The sequence below is a fragment of the Haliotis asinina genome, chromosome 2 (genome assembly GCF_037392515.1).
Source record: "Haliotis asinina isolate JCU_RB_2024 chromosome 2, JCU_Hal_asi_v2, whole genome shotgun sequence".
Lineage (NCBI taxonomy): Eukaryota > Metazoa > Mollusca > Gastropoda > Lepetellida > Haliotidae > Haliotis > Haliotis asinina.
Genome location: NC_090281.1, coordinates 40,988,805 through 41,008,671, shown reverse-complemented (window position 1 = coordinate 41,008,671; position 19,867 = coordinate 40,988,805). Strand labels below are relative to the sequence as shown.

General features: G+C 39.4%; 1 protein-coding gene across 1 annotated transcript in view; it reads left to right on the top strand.

The window, feature by feature from the left end:
• LOC137271805 (deleted in malignant brain tumors 1 protein-like) overlaps positions 1–19,867 on the top strand; it is a 96,097-nt gene that overhangs the window by 44,925 nt on the left and 31,305 nt on the right. Inside the window, exons 23-28 of the mRNA XM_067804205.1 lie at positions 7,361–7,514; positions 7,816–7,988; positions 9,228–9,393; positions 10,563–10,732; positions 14,786–14,942; positions 16,539–16,708. Of these exons, the coding sequence (XP_067660306.1) occupies positions 7,361–7,514; positions 7,816–7,988; positions 9,228–9,393; positions 10,563–10,732; positions 14,786–14,942; positions 16,539–16,708 (990 nt within the window). The remainder of the gene's footprint in view (positions 1–7,360; positions 7,515–7,815; positions 7,989–9,227; positions 9,394–10,562; positions 10,733–14,785; positions 14,943–16,538; positions 16,709–19,867) is intronic.

Sequence of the window (19,867 nt, the reverse complement as noted above, 5' to 3'; positions counted from 1 at the left end):
CTATCAGTGACAAACAGGGTTAATAGGTATCACCAGCAGTTCCCTCTGTGAAAAGAGGAAGTCATTCAGGTCAAAACTGAAGAAGTTGTTGTACAAAACGTAAACCTGATATTCAGTGAAGTGATCGCGGGATTTGAAAAGAGAGACAATGACCATAACACTTAATAAAAACAAAGGCAAGAATTCATATTTACCAAGCGTACACGTATGACAGTGTATATCAAGCCAACTTGAGGGTACAAAAAAAGACATTACCCATCTGCAAAAACACAAAATCTCTACCCACACTGCCGTAAGCCACAGCTAGTCCCCTAAGCAAGAAAGCGATCCAGAGACACATGAGTGTATCGCCAAAGTGTGAAAATTTATCAGTGATGTCATTTGGCGGAAATATGCGCCATACTCCGACTTTCCATAGACATACTCACACCTACTCAAAGAGATTTGTGACTGATCAGTGGTCAGCACACAGACAAACATGTAGACGGAGAAGGTTTACATACAATTAATCCGTGTATCGTGCAAGACTTGTAAAGAGATCAATTCGTACTTTTTGTACTATTTTGATATTCTCTGAATAATTTTCATAAGACACATTAAGGGATATTTGTAGTTCCAGATATATTAATGGAATTATACGTCATTAGTATCATCAATGCCGGTGTTGTAAATTTAGTTTTACGCCGTCCATAGCGATATTCCAGCAATTCGGGTGTTCGACGTGAAGAGCGAACGCTTTAACTTCTAGGATACCCAACCGCGACAGTAACTTATGGCTAAATTCACCCTTAAGTCTGCTAGCGTCATTAATGAAGCCAAGCTATTCGTAAGAACAAAAGTTGTAAAATCTTCGTTTTTGGTTCAAACAAATATCTCAGGGAGACCAGGGATTGTGAGTCTTGGGAAATCTAGACTTTGCTTCATTCAGGACTTTAACATTGCAGGGAGGCTAGGATGTAGGGAAAATAATGTGGTTCAGGGACTGGGAGAAAGTGTCTGACCATAAGCCTGGTCAAACTCAGCGGTAGGTTGCTATTCGTTTTTATATGAGTCAGGGTGCTGCTTGTTGACTGTGGCAGAGATTTCAAGATTTCAAACTAGTCAGCAGTCTTAGATGATAGGTACATGATTTAACCGATCAACTGATTCCTTAACCTTTAGCCTGCTGAATAAATTTCAGCATAAGGCGCTGAGAAGAGGGCGGGTGACTTCAAACAGTCGGTGTGTCACTAAATAAGGAACACCTGAAAAAATATTCAGCTCATTAATACTAGATAGAAAAATAAACATTATTATCAAAAAATATCCAGATAATTTCAAAGGTACAGATGTTAATTGCAAGACAAACATAAATAAAGTAAATTTAATTGAATTTAACTGAACTGCTCGATTGACGTTTTATATTAGGAGCCGTATAAATTGTCCAATTATCGCAAACCGATTTCAATATTCTTACTACTGATATTTCATAAGTATCTGATTTTTATTTCGTGTATTTGTATCGGCAAATATCCGCGCGACGACAAATTAAAAATTAATTCTTATTGAAATGGCACGATTACGTTTATTTAAACGTGTCATGTCATGAAAATAGCAGAATAAAATACATGATTTATAAACATTCATACGTGCAAATTTCAAGTGTTATGGTTCAATTAGTTTTGCACAAACCCGCAAAAAGACGGTGTTAGATCGTGTTACACGTACGAAAAACAAACGTGGCGCGCTTCGTCCAACTCCTACATATAGCTACAATATAGCTTTTTTTGTCAGAAGAAAGATTACAGAACTCTTCTGTGTAAGACCTGGCGAAAGAGGGAATATTTTTCATTCTACAAGTGTTCCATGTATCATTTTCCGTTTAGTATGACGAGAGACAGATGAAAATTAAGATCGTGAAACCAAACTTGTTTTCTAGCAAATGCAAAGGTCACCGGATGTGATGTCACAGACAGGGATTGCCTGATGAAATCGAATGAATTTCAACAGAAAAGTTGAAGATATTTCGTCTGACAAACCCAACTTTAGCACAAATAGCTGTTTAAAATGATTAATCAGAGCTCACAGAATTTTCTTGGTGTATTTTTGACTATATAATTCGCACATAGCCGAAACAGTTTGACTTTGTATGCTCCCGTGACCCGGAAACAGTAGTCGATCAACACTGAAGATGCAAGATTTTCAGTATCTTTATTTGAATTTTTGTTCATATTAGGCCCATTACTTTATTGTCCACTGAATATAAAGATAGCAAAGATATAATTGTGATGCATGTTAATCCCAGTTTATTCTTTTCTTCACATGGTCCGACACAAAAACGCTTACAAACATCATTGTCAACAACAGGTGCGCGGATATGGGCGTGGCATTTGTGTTTCAAAATAACATTCATGCTTTTCTTTTTATGACGATGTAGTGTAGTAGGAACTGCAGTATACATGTTTTATAAACTAAAATATATTTTCAGTTATAGTTTCACATGACATCGGAGATGATTTGATAAATATTGCGTTCATATTACATGATAGGAAAAATTATATGTCTCACTTCAGAACAAGTTGAATTACATTCATAATTTTATGCAATAAATTAACGTTCTTGTTGAATAATTATGATAGATTTGTCAATGCTTTATGTTTCATAACTGGTTACAACTTTAAATCTTTTCATATATTTTCATATGTTAATTGATATTAATAATATGACAATTATTTTTATCTCCAAAATAGACAAGGGCAAAGACACTTAAAGTCTGTCAATGCATTAGCAACGTGTAAATAACCAAATTTTATTTAATGTCTTTCAGTAATGTTGAAAACTGACAATTTTACACAATTCTTTAATACAACTACATGTATGCCATAAAATATATGGATAGATGTTACATATTTCTTTATAATATCGTGCCAAAATGTACATCAAATACAAATGGGTGATGAGCTATTTTTGTTTTCAACAGTACCACTTTGTTTACTGAATTATTTTGAATCACACATGACTAATGTCATTTATGTTGTTGCAGTAACAGTATATTTATCAGAAAATGTTATCATTTGATAAAAAAAAGAAACCATATGCACATAATAAGTTATATTGTCTCTGGTGAAAGTCAACAGGCTTCATATTCTGTAAATATATATTATTCTACCGTATTGTCTTTTCCTGGGTTTAGGAGCAATGTCACAATATGAAATGAGTCTATTGAACTTTCAAGGATTGTTTCTGTTTTCTGAAGTGTCTGATGGTGATACTCCAATTATTTAGTGTTCAATAGCCTAAACCATCATAAAACAAGAAACATCAAGAACAGTCTTCTTTGAATAACAAAATGCCAAGGACTGAGCAGTGTTTCGTTTAAGATCTGGAAGCATTTGATATATATGTCTTTGTCATATAAATATTGCAATGAAAAAAAATCTAAATTGAAATCATAATGAATAGTTCCAAACTGGACAACAAAAACCACTCACTGCAGAGCTCAGTATTAGGAAAAAAGAAATCTACTTGTCCCTGGTGCCACCACATGATTACCTTGATGCCACAGACTAACACAGGTTGCACCTCCTGCTCAACACTTAATTATCTGTCACTTGTAGTTTTCATATTCCATATTCAAAACATCAGTACAACAAAATTATTCTAGGTCTGGTGTGATAATTTTTATATTACTTCATGAAATTTCATCACAAGAAAAAAATGAGTCTGTCTTTCAATCACTGTCAGTGTAATCACTGCTCCAAGAGTTTGGATCATCAGTCTGTTTCCCAGATGAAGTAGGTTTTAAAAGTAAAATATGAACATAGACACTGTAAAAAGTATGGCCATAAACATTTTGCAGTTCAGATTGCACTAGTGCAATATCTAAAAACTGTATGGAGCAACGGACTGAGCCACATGACATGATTTTTTTTTATACAAATATGCACACACGTCAAACAATTTGATCTGAAACATTACCTGCATTATACTACGTAGAATTAACTCCGAAAGCTCTGCTGTTTGGAGTAGTAAAATAATTTCAATTTTGCTCCAAATTCGTAAAAAAAGATGTGATGTTTAGCTGTTTTAATGTCTAAAATAAATACTGATTCACAAAGACGATGACAGTTGTTTTCTAAGCAGTCATTAATTTTTATGAAATACATTTACTGTACGTTACATTCTCACACTAGCTCTGGTTTCGTTCGTTTCCTCGAAAGGAAATATGATTTTTTTCATGACATCTTCAATCATCAAAATGGTACTTCTTGTGACGATATACACAGAACAATATCATGTTATTGTTACGACACACTGACAATTTATAAGTCTCCCCGTGTCAGAACATTCTTTGATAAAAATAGACCGCGAAAATCATCGACTTCGGATTTGCTAAACTAAAGATCAACACATCGACGGCTAACTTGAGGAGAAATACTACAACACAAGCAACAAATGACAACTGCTATTGAACACAACTAACAGTAAATAACTGAGGATGACTGAAAGGTAATTCTGGTGTATAGTATGGATCTTACGGGAATTTGAATCAGTTTAGAAAGTGTATCAATGGTCGTTTTCTAACTCGTTCATATTTTACTTCCACGAGTACCATGCCGTGTGCGTGCTTCCGGATTCATCAAGAGTGGGTACAATTACAAATATTGTGATATTGTTTCATGATCTGCATTATATAGGTATTGAGTCGTTTTTCTTTCAATGTATATGTGTTCAGATTCTGCTTATGAACGCATTTTTTCAAACATCCTTCGTATCTTGTCACTTAGAAAGACCGCGAGTTTCGGGTCACCTACGGCTGTCAACTTTGTGAATGTTGGAAGGTTTATCAAACAAAATCAAAATAAAATCGCTAAATCTGGTAATTTCTGTGCAGAGACAATAACATTGACCTATTAACACCGTGTAATTAATTCCAAATAAAATAGTTGGATGCGTCAAAAGGATGGCACATTTTCTTCGGCATCACGATACATGTGGAGTTGTTTGTTTACCGCTGTTGCCATGATCGTTCCTGTTCGTCCAATGGATGATGTAACCTTGAGATTGGTTTTGTTTATAATTATTTGAGCCGAAAGTTACTAATTTTTAGAAAATGGGAAACTTATGGGCTTTCTCTTCGTCAAGGAACAAAAAATATTGATTAAACTATCAAAAAATATTTCATTATGAAGAAAATATTAGACTGGGTACCACACGACGTGGTGCGCTGGAAGTCAACAATGGCCGTTATTTTCGACTGCGTGCCGAGAAATTCGGCGATCTCATGTTTATTTCGCGGGCGTTTCGTTTTAAGGTATATAAACGTATTGAACATGATATATTTAAAAAGGTGCGAATTAGTACATTCCATACATAATTCATATGACACGTAAATCCAACTCGTTGAATAATTATTAAGTTTTATTTGGAGATGTCATTATCCTGCACTCCTGTCGAATGGGTTCGACGGCAGCATTGAGAGGATTAATTAACGCAGCAGATCTTCCAACAGAACAATTCAATGTTAACAATGCAAGGAAATCCAGGAGCACCTGTTGTCGACGTTCAAAGGCAGCCGGACTCTACTGTAGGCGACTTGCATTTCGTCCACCACTAACATCACGTCACAGGCAAGCGCGTTTGAGATGATTGCACCATCCCCTCCCCACGAGATAAAGAATTACTACAACGAAGTACCAAATGAGCTCGGCATTCCCAGCGGCTGGGTACATAGAAAATATTACTCACTTGAAAGTGGGTACATTGAAAATAACAGAAAAGCGCTCAGCCAATCACAAAGCGGCTTGAAGTGTGATAATAAACACGATGATGACACTCTTACTTCTATCACTTCTAAGAAACGTTCTAAGCTTGTGTTAGGCTATGTATCGTTTGACCCTTTATTAATGACGACTTAGGTCCGTTTGGCCCAAGAGAGGGCGATGAATTGCAATCTAACTCGGACTCTGTTAAACATAGCATACTCAATGAAACGCTGATCGTAATCAAACCATCGTACCAACTCAGTGAGTATTTTGAAGAATTTTTGTCCTAAAACTAAAACAAGTTGTTTAACAATCTATCATTGAAATAGAGTTCACTGTTTGTTACGAGGGAGGAGTACAGAGAAAGGGACAGCCAGGTGTTCGTGAAGCACGTGCACAAGTGCCGAGAAAGTCATTTTTTCATTAACTTGTGCTGTGCCGTCTCCATCCTTTCTCGCACAATAGCTGGGACTTTAATTTCTGATTCTATACCAATAAAGCTTAGATCCAAACAATGTTTTCCAGCCATCTTTACTTCTACATTGTCCATGCGCATGCTTGAAAAGACTGTACAATACCGATCACTGCAAGAAAAAACACGATATCTGCAAGCATGCACAGTGGGTGTACAGTCATTGGACCCCGATCACTTCAAGATCACATGTACATAGACAAAATGAATATTATATATTCAGTAGGTCAAAGATGTCACATATATGAGGAAAATCGTATCATTAATAATATCGGCTCATAGAAATGCTGTAAAATGAAACCATTAGGAAATACGTGACAAGATATGTTCTGCCGAATATCGACGATTGCTTCTTTCATGTTTAACCTAGCAACTTGAAACTTTCTATTTATAGCCCCCATTACCTGTGCATTCGTGAAGTGCTAATATTTCAACCATACTGTTCGTGTTTCACAAATGGTGACTAGATTTTTAACACCGATCATACATTCACCACCAAAACAAGCACGCGATCACTACAAACGCAGGCGGACAGTCACCCCGTCACTGCACTCTGCAGGACAGTGGTTCCAGGGGATGAGTGTGTTTTCAACAAAATGTACACTTCATATTTAGTCCTCACGCACGGGGGAAGAAACCGACTAGAAATATCTTATTGTAGATAAGGTGAACGAGAATTGTATATGCGATGACAGAAAAAGGGCGAAACATACCCTTGGTCGTATTTGCCAAAGTCTCACTATTTAAATATTTGTAGACTAATTCTAAGTTCAAATGTGTAAAATGAATCTATTTCATAATGTGAGTTCGGGTACTGTTGGTCACAGCGACACCTCAGTTCTACAATTTTGTTATAGCGGTGTTTGTTTCAAGCACTCCATCTAATAGTGAACAAACATTATGGATAACACCGTCTTCATTTCGTTTCGATACAGCGTGACAGCATATACAAATCTGCATCGAAGCGTTACACTTATGAAATAAAGAAGTTGTTATCCTGAGTCAATAGCGTACGCCCCAACTTCTAAAATGCCACTCAAACAAGAGGTTTTTCTATAATTGTGTGCTATGTCCACAGATACTGAAATGTGTCAAGTTCCTTTACGATTGCCTACTTAACCTGTCTGTTTCCATGGCACTGCAGCTACGACCCTGGGCCTGGACGTGCGTATAGCCGGGGGTACTGCTGGAGAGGGGAGGGTAGAAGTGCTGTACGGAGGCTCTTGGGGAACTATTTGTGACGACCACTGGACTGATACTGAGGCCCAGGTCATTTGTAGACAGAAGGGGTTCTCCACGTGCGTATACGTATTTACATAATACAGTGGTGTTTTAACCGTCGGATGGCTTAGCCGTAGAAACACAACAGTCTACTATTATATCAAGTGTAGTATTTGTTAAGAGTATTTGAGCGAAATATTGCGAGCTGCTAGCATGGTTGTATTTCTCATACAGAAAATATGTGAAATGACGATCATTTGTTTGCATATTGACGTTTATATTCCTAAGGGCCGGTTCGTAGGCGAAAACACTTTAAACGCTAATATGTATCAGTTTGTGACAGGCGCCTTATATTTGATGCATTTTACTCGTGGACAGTGACAACGCCACTGGTGTAAGTGGAGCGCCCTTCGGTCCAGGGCTCGGCAACGTGGTGTTAGGAAATGTCCATTGTGTCGGAACTGAGGCTAATCTCAACATGTGCAACATCGGCTCTGTTGGCAGCAGCGATTGTGACCACAGTCACGATGTGGGGGTCAGATGCCACCAAGGTACTCTGTGGTCATGTTGTTTATAGGTTTAGTGTGAAACTTGTACGTTACTCTTGAACTTTAAACAACGTATAAAGTCAAGGTCATCAAGGTCATCCAGATGGTCAGTGGTGACAACGGATTTTTTTCTACAGATATGTTTGAAGTCATTGATGTAGTAGTTATGTTCGTTAAGTAGTGATGCATCACAACTTATAGCAATCTGTGGATATGAAAAGCAGGTTGCTAGGACAGACTTCCGATGAGTAGCATATGCAATTTCACTTATTTAACTATGCTGTTCTCGTATATCTCCTGGCATGTATGTCTTCTTTACAACCCTGGGAAATCATTTCGGAGAGGTTAAAAATAATCTCCTTGCCTACAATCAGAACAGCGCTTTTGGTCGCTGCCCTAACAAGACTATAATGTAGGTGATAATGTAGGTAGCGCGAGGACGATGAAAAAGGTCAGGGCCACAGTGAAGTTATTTTTGGAAACTATATGTACCATTTTCCCTGTAATTAGTGATTATACCATTGGAATATGTGTATATTTCTGACATGAGTATCAGTGGTGGGCTAGTTCCGGTGAGTAGCGGATGCTAGCTTGTCGTGGTTTTGCGAATTCATCTGCATCGTATTTCAAATATCGATTAGGAATGTTCTCGGAACTGTCACAGGATGAACTATAGCACGTATGCTACTGACAGCGGGACTTCAGAACAGCCTCTAGTTAGGTTAAGGTCACTCGAATGGTCATTTTTGTTCTGCTTGATGGAGATGGAAGGAGCTTGGAGATGTGTGAGCCAATCAGCTTATCTTCTGGCTATGAAACCTGAGGTTACAGGTGATTATACTTTTATCTTAAAGTACCTAGAGGGACGGAGATTCCATTCTGTAGATGCCGGGCAAACCTAGCGAGTGAAGTTATGTATTTCTGTTTTCAAGTTGCAGTACATTGGGCATTGGGTAGTTACATATATTTTCGTCGTTATAGTGGTTTGAAGCTCATGTTTAGTGCAACTTGGTAAGATGTGGATTGGGTAGCTTCTGTTTCGCCTGTCCAGTTTTGTCTAAATGTTGCCCAGTGTTGCCCAGTATATCATAGTCCCTCCTATAACACCCAAATTTAACCCTCCTGGTTAGGAGAAAAACGCAGTATAAGATGCATCATATCTTCTGTGCGTCATCTAACAGTATTGGTACTGGCCACAAGTCAGCATTTTCACGAAGTTGTATAATATGTCCTGACTTACAGCTGGCAGCGTGACCACTTTGTACAGGGTCCGCTTGGTGAACGGCAGCACGGCTAACGAGGGACGGGTGGAAGTACAGATCAACGGCGGCCAGTGGGGAACCGTGTGTGATGATCACTGGGACGTTCATGACGCAACTGTCGTCTGTCGTATGCTTAATCTTTCAACGTGAGCATCAGGACTTTAAGTGAAAATATACATGTTCTCGAATTAAAAACACTAGATAATGATACTGGTATACATATACAGACACATAAACAACGCATTAATAGGATTTTTTTCTACTAGTGTCATTCCCATACAAGTATTGTTATTGTATGAATCAATGGCGATAAGTGACACTCAGTGAGAAAAACGAGTTCGAGATATGTGCATGTTTGCAAGCAGCACATGAATCACCCTCACCGTGGGTGTGGAGGGGCTTTGTCCTTTCCATTTACAAACGTAATCATACTCAACGAGAGACAGTCTGTGCAGCTGGAAGATAGTCCAAATATTCTCTCCGAAATGCTATTATTAAAAACAGTTGCAGACAGAAGCATATTTCATAGAGTAACATCCCTTCTTGAACACATACTGTTTACAAAGTAAGTAAGAAATGCAGAAAATTATCAATAAAATTCAGTGCACATATACAGTGTGTTGTATTGTGAAAATATGGAATTCCCTATCAATCAGGGAAACTCCAGTAATCTCTCTAATCCCTTTATAACTAGCTATATATGCAAACCTTCTTAATTTCAATGTGACTGAAGAAACTGCATCATATTACTTGCAAAATCACGCTAGTTATCCTCTGGGTACAATAATTATGGGAATGGTTGACAAACTAGATGCATGTGGTTGTGACACGAAGTCTATATTCCTCAGCATTACTTAATGTGTGCTTGTCACATACGGTCTGTACTCCTCAGCATTACTTGATGTGTGGTTGTCATATAAGGTCTGTAGTCCTCAGCATCACTTGATGCAAGTGGCTGACACGAGGTTTATACTCTTCACAATTACTTGATGAGAACGTCTCATGATTAGACTTCGTGTCAGCTCTGCAGTAAAGGTGAATCTTGGTACACCGAAAATTTTCTTTTACGTGTGGACACTGACAAGTATATATTGATAATTGATTGTCAAGGCCATGCCCCCGCTCGTTTGTCTCAATAACATGTATACGTCTGAGGCCACATCATATCGGTGTTTTCCCCACATTAAGTATATGATGTTCTGACATTCGCACTCACTGACTACACTACAACAAACCATTGAAATTCGTAAATTTGTCTCAATAGCGTTTGCCACGTTTGTCATATAAAGCCACATTTACGTGTATGTTATTGCAGCGATGCAGTATATCCCCGCGGTGCTGGTTATTTTCCTGCTGGTGCCGGCAAGGTCCTGCTGGACGACATGGATTGCCGGGGAAACGAAACTAGTGTCTCACTGTGCGGTCACGCGGGAATCGGGGCCAGCAATTGTGATCACAGCCAAGACTCAGGGGTAATATGCGGAGGTGAGGGGGCATATATTACCTGCATTTCCTCACCACATACGTGTCTGTCCGTGTGCTCAGATTCAGTTGTGTGCACGTATGTCGATATGTTTTTAGAACCGTTCACATGCTTAAATATTTTAGTGTCAAACACGCGAGTCGATTCAGTGTCCACTCACTGACAACTCACTTTGAAAAATAGTAAATGCTGGTTCTGGTTTCAATAGTATAATTCAATGGTTCAGGCTTCATGGCATCAAGGTGTCACACACACATACACTCTCACTCAAGAGGACTTGTTGTCCAGCTCACATGGCATCAGGTATAAAAGTTGGATTCAAGGGTGGAAAGTAATACTCCTCATAGTTACTGGGTGGATTATGAAAGGATATCATTGAGCGGAATCGGATTGGGAAAAAAATCACTTATCTTTAACACACTTCATGCATGTGAACACATTTGCTTGAAGGTATAGTTTTTCAAGTCAGCACGGATAACTACGTGGGTGCAGCTTATGTCGTCAACACATGTATCTTTACGCTCCGCCAACCGTATTGATGTATTATGGAAAAATAGTGTTTGATTGTCATAATTTTGCCAGTATAGTGCTGGTATGTACACACGAAACGAATACGCAGCGCTAAAACGCAACTTCGAAAACTTGTATTCATGTTTACGTGTTTATGTTTATTTCCGTATACTTTCAGACGGCATTTTCGAGGTGAATGGAATGATAACGTTATACCGCGACTTACAGCTGTAAATCGATACATTTGCCGCGTTTGACGACTAAATGCTGGGGAGTCTATATCAACCGTTGAAAGTCACATCAACGTTCACCCGGGTACTATCAGGGGTTTATGGGACCGATATCAAGAAACCAATTCTAAGGAATATCGGCCTAGTGGTGGTAGACACGTTCACGTATGCAGACAGTAGAGTAATCGGTGCGGTTAACGTACTCCTTTTTTTCAAACTGAAAAAATGAAATGTCAACAAAATATGCTATGGACGTTAATGTCCTTTTAACACCCAGATTTCACGAGACAACTCCGAAGATCTGAGGTCACTATTCCTTGATCCCTGAACTTCCCTGAAATGTAACTTTTAACATCGATGTCAATTGGACATCTGAACAAAGCACATGATTTTCATCTCTATTCACTTGCAAGTCGTACAAGCCTCCTGACGATACGGAACGATCTTGTAGTCACGGACGACTTCAGATTTCTCCGCCTCTAATGTAGGGTCCGAGAATTCATTTTCCTTGTCAGCTTCTGGCTCAACAATCGCTTACCCAGTTCCAGTTCTCACCTCGATGCTGATCGTTTGGTCATGCATACACACATTCCCCTTGACTGCCTCTAGTGCGTTCCCCAGTCACATTCTTGTCAAAATGAACTTTTCATGGTTCGATCAAAGAGTTCATGTTTTACAGTGGCAACTGTAGCAACCTGAAAATCGGCCATAATGACCGGGTTCGTTTTCGCAAGAACTTTTGAGCCGGGGAATATGACTGACCCCGCGTTTTGGTGCTTCAAAGAAGTAAGATTTCTTGAGGTATTGCTTTGTCTCCTTCACACATGACACCGCTGTACCTGTTACTTTTTTAAAGAGCATGATAAGGAGTTAGTGAGTGATGAGTCTCATAGTCTCTCGCAAAGTCTCACGAATTCAGCTGATACATACTGAGGTCTATTGTCCGTGAGCATTTTCAGTGGGATTTCATGTTGAGTAAAACGTGCATTTGTTGTGTATACGACATTCACTGTTGTCGTGTCCTGCCCCAGTAAATCCACATAGAACCAGTCACTAGTGATAGTGATCCATTGATAGTGATCCATTGTCATTGCATACCATCGGCCCTCGTGTTCAAACAACTCCTTGGATATGAACTCCATGGACCATCAACTATCTCATGAAAAAAGATGGCCTCCATTGTAGGGGACGTCCCATAGCTGCCACATGTTGGGCACTGGTCACGCATTCCTGGCCAATGCATGACCGCTCCTGTCGCCGAACACTGCTTTCTGAGATGAGAAAAACAGCGGCACCTTTTGGAACATCACCTGCTGTAGGGTGGATTTAATAACCACTTTGTCTTCCCTGTACACGAATCAGTTGTATAGTAAGAGTTCGTCTCGAATCCCAAAGCAATGATGTAGTTGATCAGGTACTTGTGAGTTTGACATTGGCCATACGTCGCCACGAGATAACACAAAACTGTCATTGAAGAGTCAGCCCTTGTTTCTATTCGGATTCCTGCAATAGTACTAGGCTGACGCAAGATGTTTGGAGAATCTAACTCCATATCCTCTAGTTCTTTTCTGTAGACCAGCGTTTCCACTCCAAACACCTGCCTTGCCCGTGTTGTTGCTTGTCAACAGTATTTTCTTTGACAAGAACTAAAACGTATATATGAACTACACCTATGGATGAATGTGCCGGCATTCTACGTTTGGTACTTAATTCCTACAAAAATCGTACGGCATATGTCCCTCCTCTTCAACTTTCACTTTGATGTTAAATACATCAGAAAGGTATATGCAACTGGCCGGTTTGAATTCTGTTAAAATTCCCTTTTCTTCAGTGATATCATCCGCTCTTTGTTTGGCATATCTAGTGAACATTACATGCATCTGTCCAGTCTTAAGACATTACTAAATAAGAATTCATTGCTTTTTGAGTAGTTTTTAGTATGTCTGAACTCAAGTGTCAATGTGTACTGGCAGAATTGAATTTAAAAGGAAAAAATGTATCATCATTATCAGCGGTATTATTTGTTTTTTGTTAGTTTGTTTGATCGAAGCACCAATGCTCGTTCTTAAACGTTGTCGATGAACTGAGAATTGCCGAGAATGTATCAGAAAATAAGCGAACACAGTTAACGTCAACTAGTCAAATATATTTTCAGCCTTATTGCATTTACAAGGGGCAAGCGCAGCACCGAATACAAACCACGGTCTAGTCACTCCAAGGATAACACTGACGCTGTCATCGACACAATAATGCAGGGCAGGCGAGTCAGTGTTAGACACTTAGCTACTGCATCAGCAAAACATCAGTGATACGAATAATCCAGGAACAAGTTGTCTGCCCTTCGGGTGCCCAGAATGTTATCTTGCATTGGTGCCCAGATGACAAACTTTGGAGAGTCGAGGTTTGTCCTCGAGGACTACCAGAGAGATTCGTGTGCTTTTATGTCATATTTTCAATAAGGATGAAACCTGGGTTCCTCTGTTTGACCCAGTGACTGTTATGCAGTGGAAGCACGTCACCCCTGAAAGTCTACGAGGAGGCAAAGTCATGTTCAGAGTTTTCTGGGATTTTCAGGGCGTAATCGTGATAGATTATGAAAGAAGAGTTTCCCAATTGTTTCATATTGCGCTAATTATTTGCGTAGGTTGCCTGACCAGATCAGAGAAAAGCGCTCCAGTTGCCATGAAAAATGTGGCCTCAAGATCATCCCTCGCAATCTATTCTCCAGATCTTGCCCCTCTTGACTTCTTAATATCTGTAACCTCAACTGAAATTTGTCATCAGGGGCCCCGAATAGGAGGTCATCACTACTGTGGAGAAGTTTTCAGGATCACGTTACAAACAAACTTTTTTCAGACTGATATTGAAATTGCTGCTGCTGCTGCAAGGCACTCTCTTTTCCCTCGATCATTGGACGCCAGTCTCAACGGCGCCTTGTATTAATCTCACCACTATGGGACCAACGAATTCATGGATTCGTTTAAGTGCACAGGGTTGTACACTGTACACTAGGGGTTGTGTCAATAGTGAACGTGTCTTCAAAGAAAGCAGACCCAAGGTTGTTGGTTTTTGACAAATGGTCACAGGCCGGTTCGATTTCGGCATCTGTAGGCGCCTTAGACCCCTCGTTCCCACAAGCCCCCTTCTGATGAGACGATGAAACAAGCGCATTGAAGTGAAGTGGGATAATGTTGAAAACATCAGTTTTCATATGATCGCATGTTTGGTACGGAGGCCGGAGAGTTTGTTAAGCATGACTTGCACACCCATATAGCCATATTTCATCATTTAACACAGTGCACGTCGACGTTTCAGAGTCAATAAACAATGCACCAGTGAGACTTGTCGCGGGAATAACTAAGTACGAGGGTCGAGTCGAGGTGTTTCACAGCGGCGAGTGGGGCTCTATATGTGACGATGGCTTCACAAACGACCACGCCATGGTTGTGTGTCGATCACTTGGATATCCAGTGTAAGTTTTGAAGGTTCAACTGTAAGTACAATTTCCCAATTTTGAACTATTTCGGGTTTATCTGTAATGCGACCGCTCTTTTCATTAAACGGGTTACTCTGTACAATGTGCCAATATTTATCCAGACTAGATTTGTTTATTGTCCGTTTTGAATGTCTGTTGCTGCCACAAATCCTCGTGCGAATTGCACAAGTGTACGAATGGTGAGATTCTATAAACATGAAGTATATGTAAATATTTGAGGCGGGTAGGATTCATTACTTTAGATATGTGGCCGTTCATGCAGCTTCTTACATTAAATGCCATATTACAAATACTTTACAAACTTTATCTTTTTTGTAACGGCGCATTACTGTAAAGGACGTCACTGAATAATAACGAAACTTTATCATATACCATACATAAAGTGGCAATCAGCAATGTCACACGAGACATAACACATACTAGTAGAGGATGTCAAAACTACGAGACACAACATGCCACATATTGGTAGCGATTATGAACACAATGAGACACCATATAATTCATACTGGATGAGACTATCAGCACTATGAGACACTGCATAACACATGCTGGTAGAAACTGTAAACACAATGAGGCACTACATAACACACACTGGTAGAGACTATAAGCAGTATGAGACATTATGTAATACACACTAGTTGAGACTATCAACACTATGAGACACTACATTAAACATACTGGTGGAGACTATCAACACGAGACACGATATAACACATACGGTAGAAACTATCAACACTATGAGACACTGCATAGCACATACGGTAGAGACTATCAACACTATCAGACACCACATAACACATACTTGTTGAGACTATCAACACTACGAGACACAACATGAGCCTGACCACCCGATTCCGTTAGTCGCCTCTTACGACAAGCATAGTCGCCTTTTATGGCAAGCAAGGACTGTTGAAAACCTATTTCTATGACGGATCTTCACATGCCCAGAACGCGAAGATGTGTCAACAACGTTAGACACGTGACAGAGAACACGAAGAGATGCCAACCATGTCAGACACATGGCACAGAACACGAAGAGGTGCCGATCATGTTAGACACATGACACAGAACACGAAGAGGTGCCAATCATATTAAACACATGGCCCAAAACACGAAGAGGTGCCAACAAGGTTAGACACATGACACAGAACATGAAGAGCTGTCAACAAGGTTAGACACATGACACAGAACACGAAGAGGTGTCAACAAGGTTAGACACATGACACAGAACACGAAGAGGTGTCAACAAGGTTAGGCAAATGACACAGAACACGAAGAGGTGTCAACAAGCCTTTTTGTACGTACCTGTAGGGACTACATGGCCTATGTCGGTAGAGGATATTAGCAATGCTAGATACTACATGAAACAGAACACGGAAGAGGTGCCAACCATGTGAGACACATGACACAGAACATTAGACACTACTTTGCTATTAGCGTTGTTCCAGCAATGTCACGACGATGGACAAAAGAAATGGGCTTCACACATCTGTACCAGACCGCCTATTTAAGCGTATCAAGGTGCATCAGTGTAATGCATTTTCAATAGCATGAGTACAATTTCTGTTTCAGAATGTCGGCCCAGGCGTACGGCAGTGCACACTTTGGGTCAAGCTCAGGTCCTATCTGGCTCGATAATATAAACTGTATAGGCGACGAGAGTTTCTTGGAGGAATGTTCTATTAGAGGCTGGGGAAAGACAGACTGTCAGCACAGTGAAGATGTGGGTGTTATCTGTTCAGGTTCGTCTCCTTATATTGTAGTAATCTGCCTGTGATCTAGAAAACGCCGTCAAGCTGAATGTGCATGGTTGATAACACTTTTGAGACTTAATGACTTTAGAGCCAGTTAATGGAGTGTAATTTCATAAGATCTTTCCTAATCTTATCATTTATGCTCATGAAATGTAATGTCTATTTTTAAATTACAGCTTCTCAGAGTCGAAACAAATGCAAGGTTTTCAACTTAATCATTCATTTAACAGAAGCTTATATTCTAACCGCGTTTTATTTACTGATTGTAAGTTGGTGTCTACATATACATTGTGCTCGATGCATCGAGATTTAATTGTTCTAGAAGTTGGGGCTGCTTTTTGGTGCTATTATCACACATATAGTCGTAATAATAGAATGTAGGTTAGATGGATTGTCTGTACATTGTTTCTAACGTTTTCGTTTTAAGCGAATGTAATTGTTCTATGTGTGTATAGTCTTTGTCCACCGCACTTTAATCCATCTCAAACTAATAATAAGATTTATTTTGGCAGCCACTTATATTGAGTGCAGGTTTAAGGGACTACTCAGATGCCATAACACATTACTTGATAAAAACAGTAATCATAAATACGTCATTTTCTGAAATGCATTTACGTTTCACGTCCAAATGGACCGCAAAGCGTGATGCACGTGCAATTGGCGAAACTGTGTTCTAAGGTGAGGTTTATAAGGAAATGACACAATGGTATCTCTAGTCGCAATATTAGCCAGCACGGAGACTGTCGAAATGCGACGGTTGGGAGATGACGATCGACATATTGCAGTTGGCTGTCTAGAGGTTGGAAAGTCTGTCACTTTCTTATGACCGAAGAACTGACTTAGTGCATGTAGAGGGAAATCTAACCGCCATTTGGTACGGGGATGAAATCCTGCAATGTCACTTCCTTCCTGTTTTCGACCCACAGAGATAGAGTTTCCAGCAGGATAACGCCACACCCCATACAACACGAATCACAATGAACTTAAACATTACATTGCTTCCCTGGCCCTTTAAATCACCAGATTTAAACAGAAAGGAACACATGTGGGACCATCTTGATCGACGGCTCCGATGACGTCATCCACGAACCCAGACGCTTCACAACTATGGCAACCATTGCAGGATGAATGGGCTAGAATACCCAGGGCTCGGATCCGAACATGTATTCTGTCTATGCCCAGGAGATACCAAGCAGTGTTCCAAGCAAATGGAAGTCACAACGGTACTGACGTTAAACCCTGGCCCCAGTGCAGCGTTGTGCTGACATAAACGAACATTCATTTGGTGCAGCTTCCCAGTGACCCTCATCAAGGAGAGTTTCATATCTGTGTGATTTTATTTACTATGTTGTCGTCATTCAACATACAGGAATTGTGTTCTTAGATTTACCTCCGTGCGTTTCAATGTATATTGTGCATAATAGTGGGACCTAGGACTGACCCCGGGGTACCCCAGCTGGAAGAGATATCTCCGATGAGCTCACACTTTAGATTTTTATTTTCACGTCCTCTTTAATAACTTGCTGTCAATGCCACAACGCTGAAGATTATGAATTAATTCGTTGAGCTAAGCTTCATCAAACGGTTTACTAACATCACACAAATATAAAATCTACAAGAACGTAAGTTGCTTAGTTGTGGAATATCTCGGCACAAATTCTGATTGTAAGTCTGAAAGTAAACTGTTATCTTTAAACAGTTGACCAGTTAACAAGGAATTTGGCTGAACAACCAGTAAGAGCAACGGGTCTATGATTAGAACATTCATGCAATTTAAATAACTGCGGCTTCTTTCCAGGTGTTGGGAAATCACGTTATATATTATTGATAGTTGTATATGTCGAGTATATAAATGTACTATAGGCTAGTGGACTTTGAAGTACCAAATAAAGATTGATTGAAGTTAGACAACTTTGTAGGAGGTTCTGCTGTTTTGTTTGCGGTCATTTATAGACGTTTATTACATACACTATGTGAATCAGATGCTTTACTAAGTCCAGAAAAGTGGATATCTTTAACATCATCAGGATCATCATCAAGAGACTTTCCCAGCATTGGAATAACATCCATGTTTCCATGTTAGGTTGTGGTACGGTAACCTGATCAGCAAGGAATTATTCATAATATCAGTAATGTCCGCGTTATCACCATGCCACTGTAAATTATATTTGGTAAGGTTAAATACGATTTAATGTTATGCTTCCACATGACACTTATTTTCCAGTATATTGTTTCCGAGTTCCTGACTGCAGCAGGTACAAGCCTCCTCAGTTATTTTCAGTTTAACAGGAGAAGTACATTTTTAGATGTCCATTTCGTTTTCTTATTATTCTTCGTATTTCATTATTCATTCATGGAGAAGTGTTGGGACAATTATTTTGGGAATACATTTTTACCTGATGTTTACCAGTAGACACATTTTGCATCCAACTTTGCGACTGATCGAGAAAGAATATTCTTCTTGGCGTAATAGAGAGTTAGGCGCTTTGGCCAATAAACTAACAATTTCTTTTTATCGTTTTATAGTTTTGTGTGTATGACTGCTTTCGAAAGTCCACTAATAGATGTGTATGTGAAAGGTGAATTAATGCATATCTTCAATTTTGTTTCGTTTGCACAATCTAAAACGTTATGGTGTGTGTCTCGGTATCAGCATCTTGTCTCGTTTATCCAACTCGAGCACTAGCAACATCGGCATCATGTGTACACAAGGTCGAATCTATTAGATATTTTCCTATGTATGAACAGGCATTTCTTACATTGATTTCAGGGTATAAGATCACGGCGTGAAGAACAGATCGTCAAATAAGAATTCACCTACAACAGACCCTTCTTTAACTATGTGCATAGCCTGTATTCTATAAAGAGTTAGATTGGGAGTGTTAATACCTGTACCAGAATAGTGTTGACATATTGGACTATATATCTATCACAATTTCGACAACGCCCATTAATGCATTCTGATAGAAGTTGCACAATATGAATCTGAAGCTTTTGTGGATGATGAGTGTTAGAATGTTCTTTCAAACATCGTCGTTTGTATTCACTGTGTTCAGTGTTGAAGGAGATGAGGAAATAACATATCTTTACTGTTACTGTTTAAAAACTTACTGTGTTTCTGTAGTATCATTCACAAATAGCACAGGC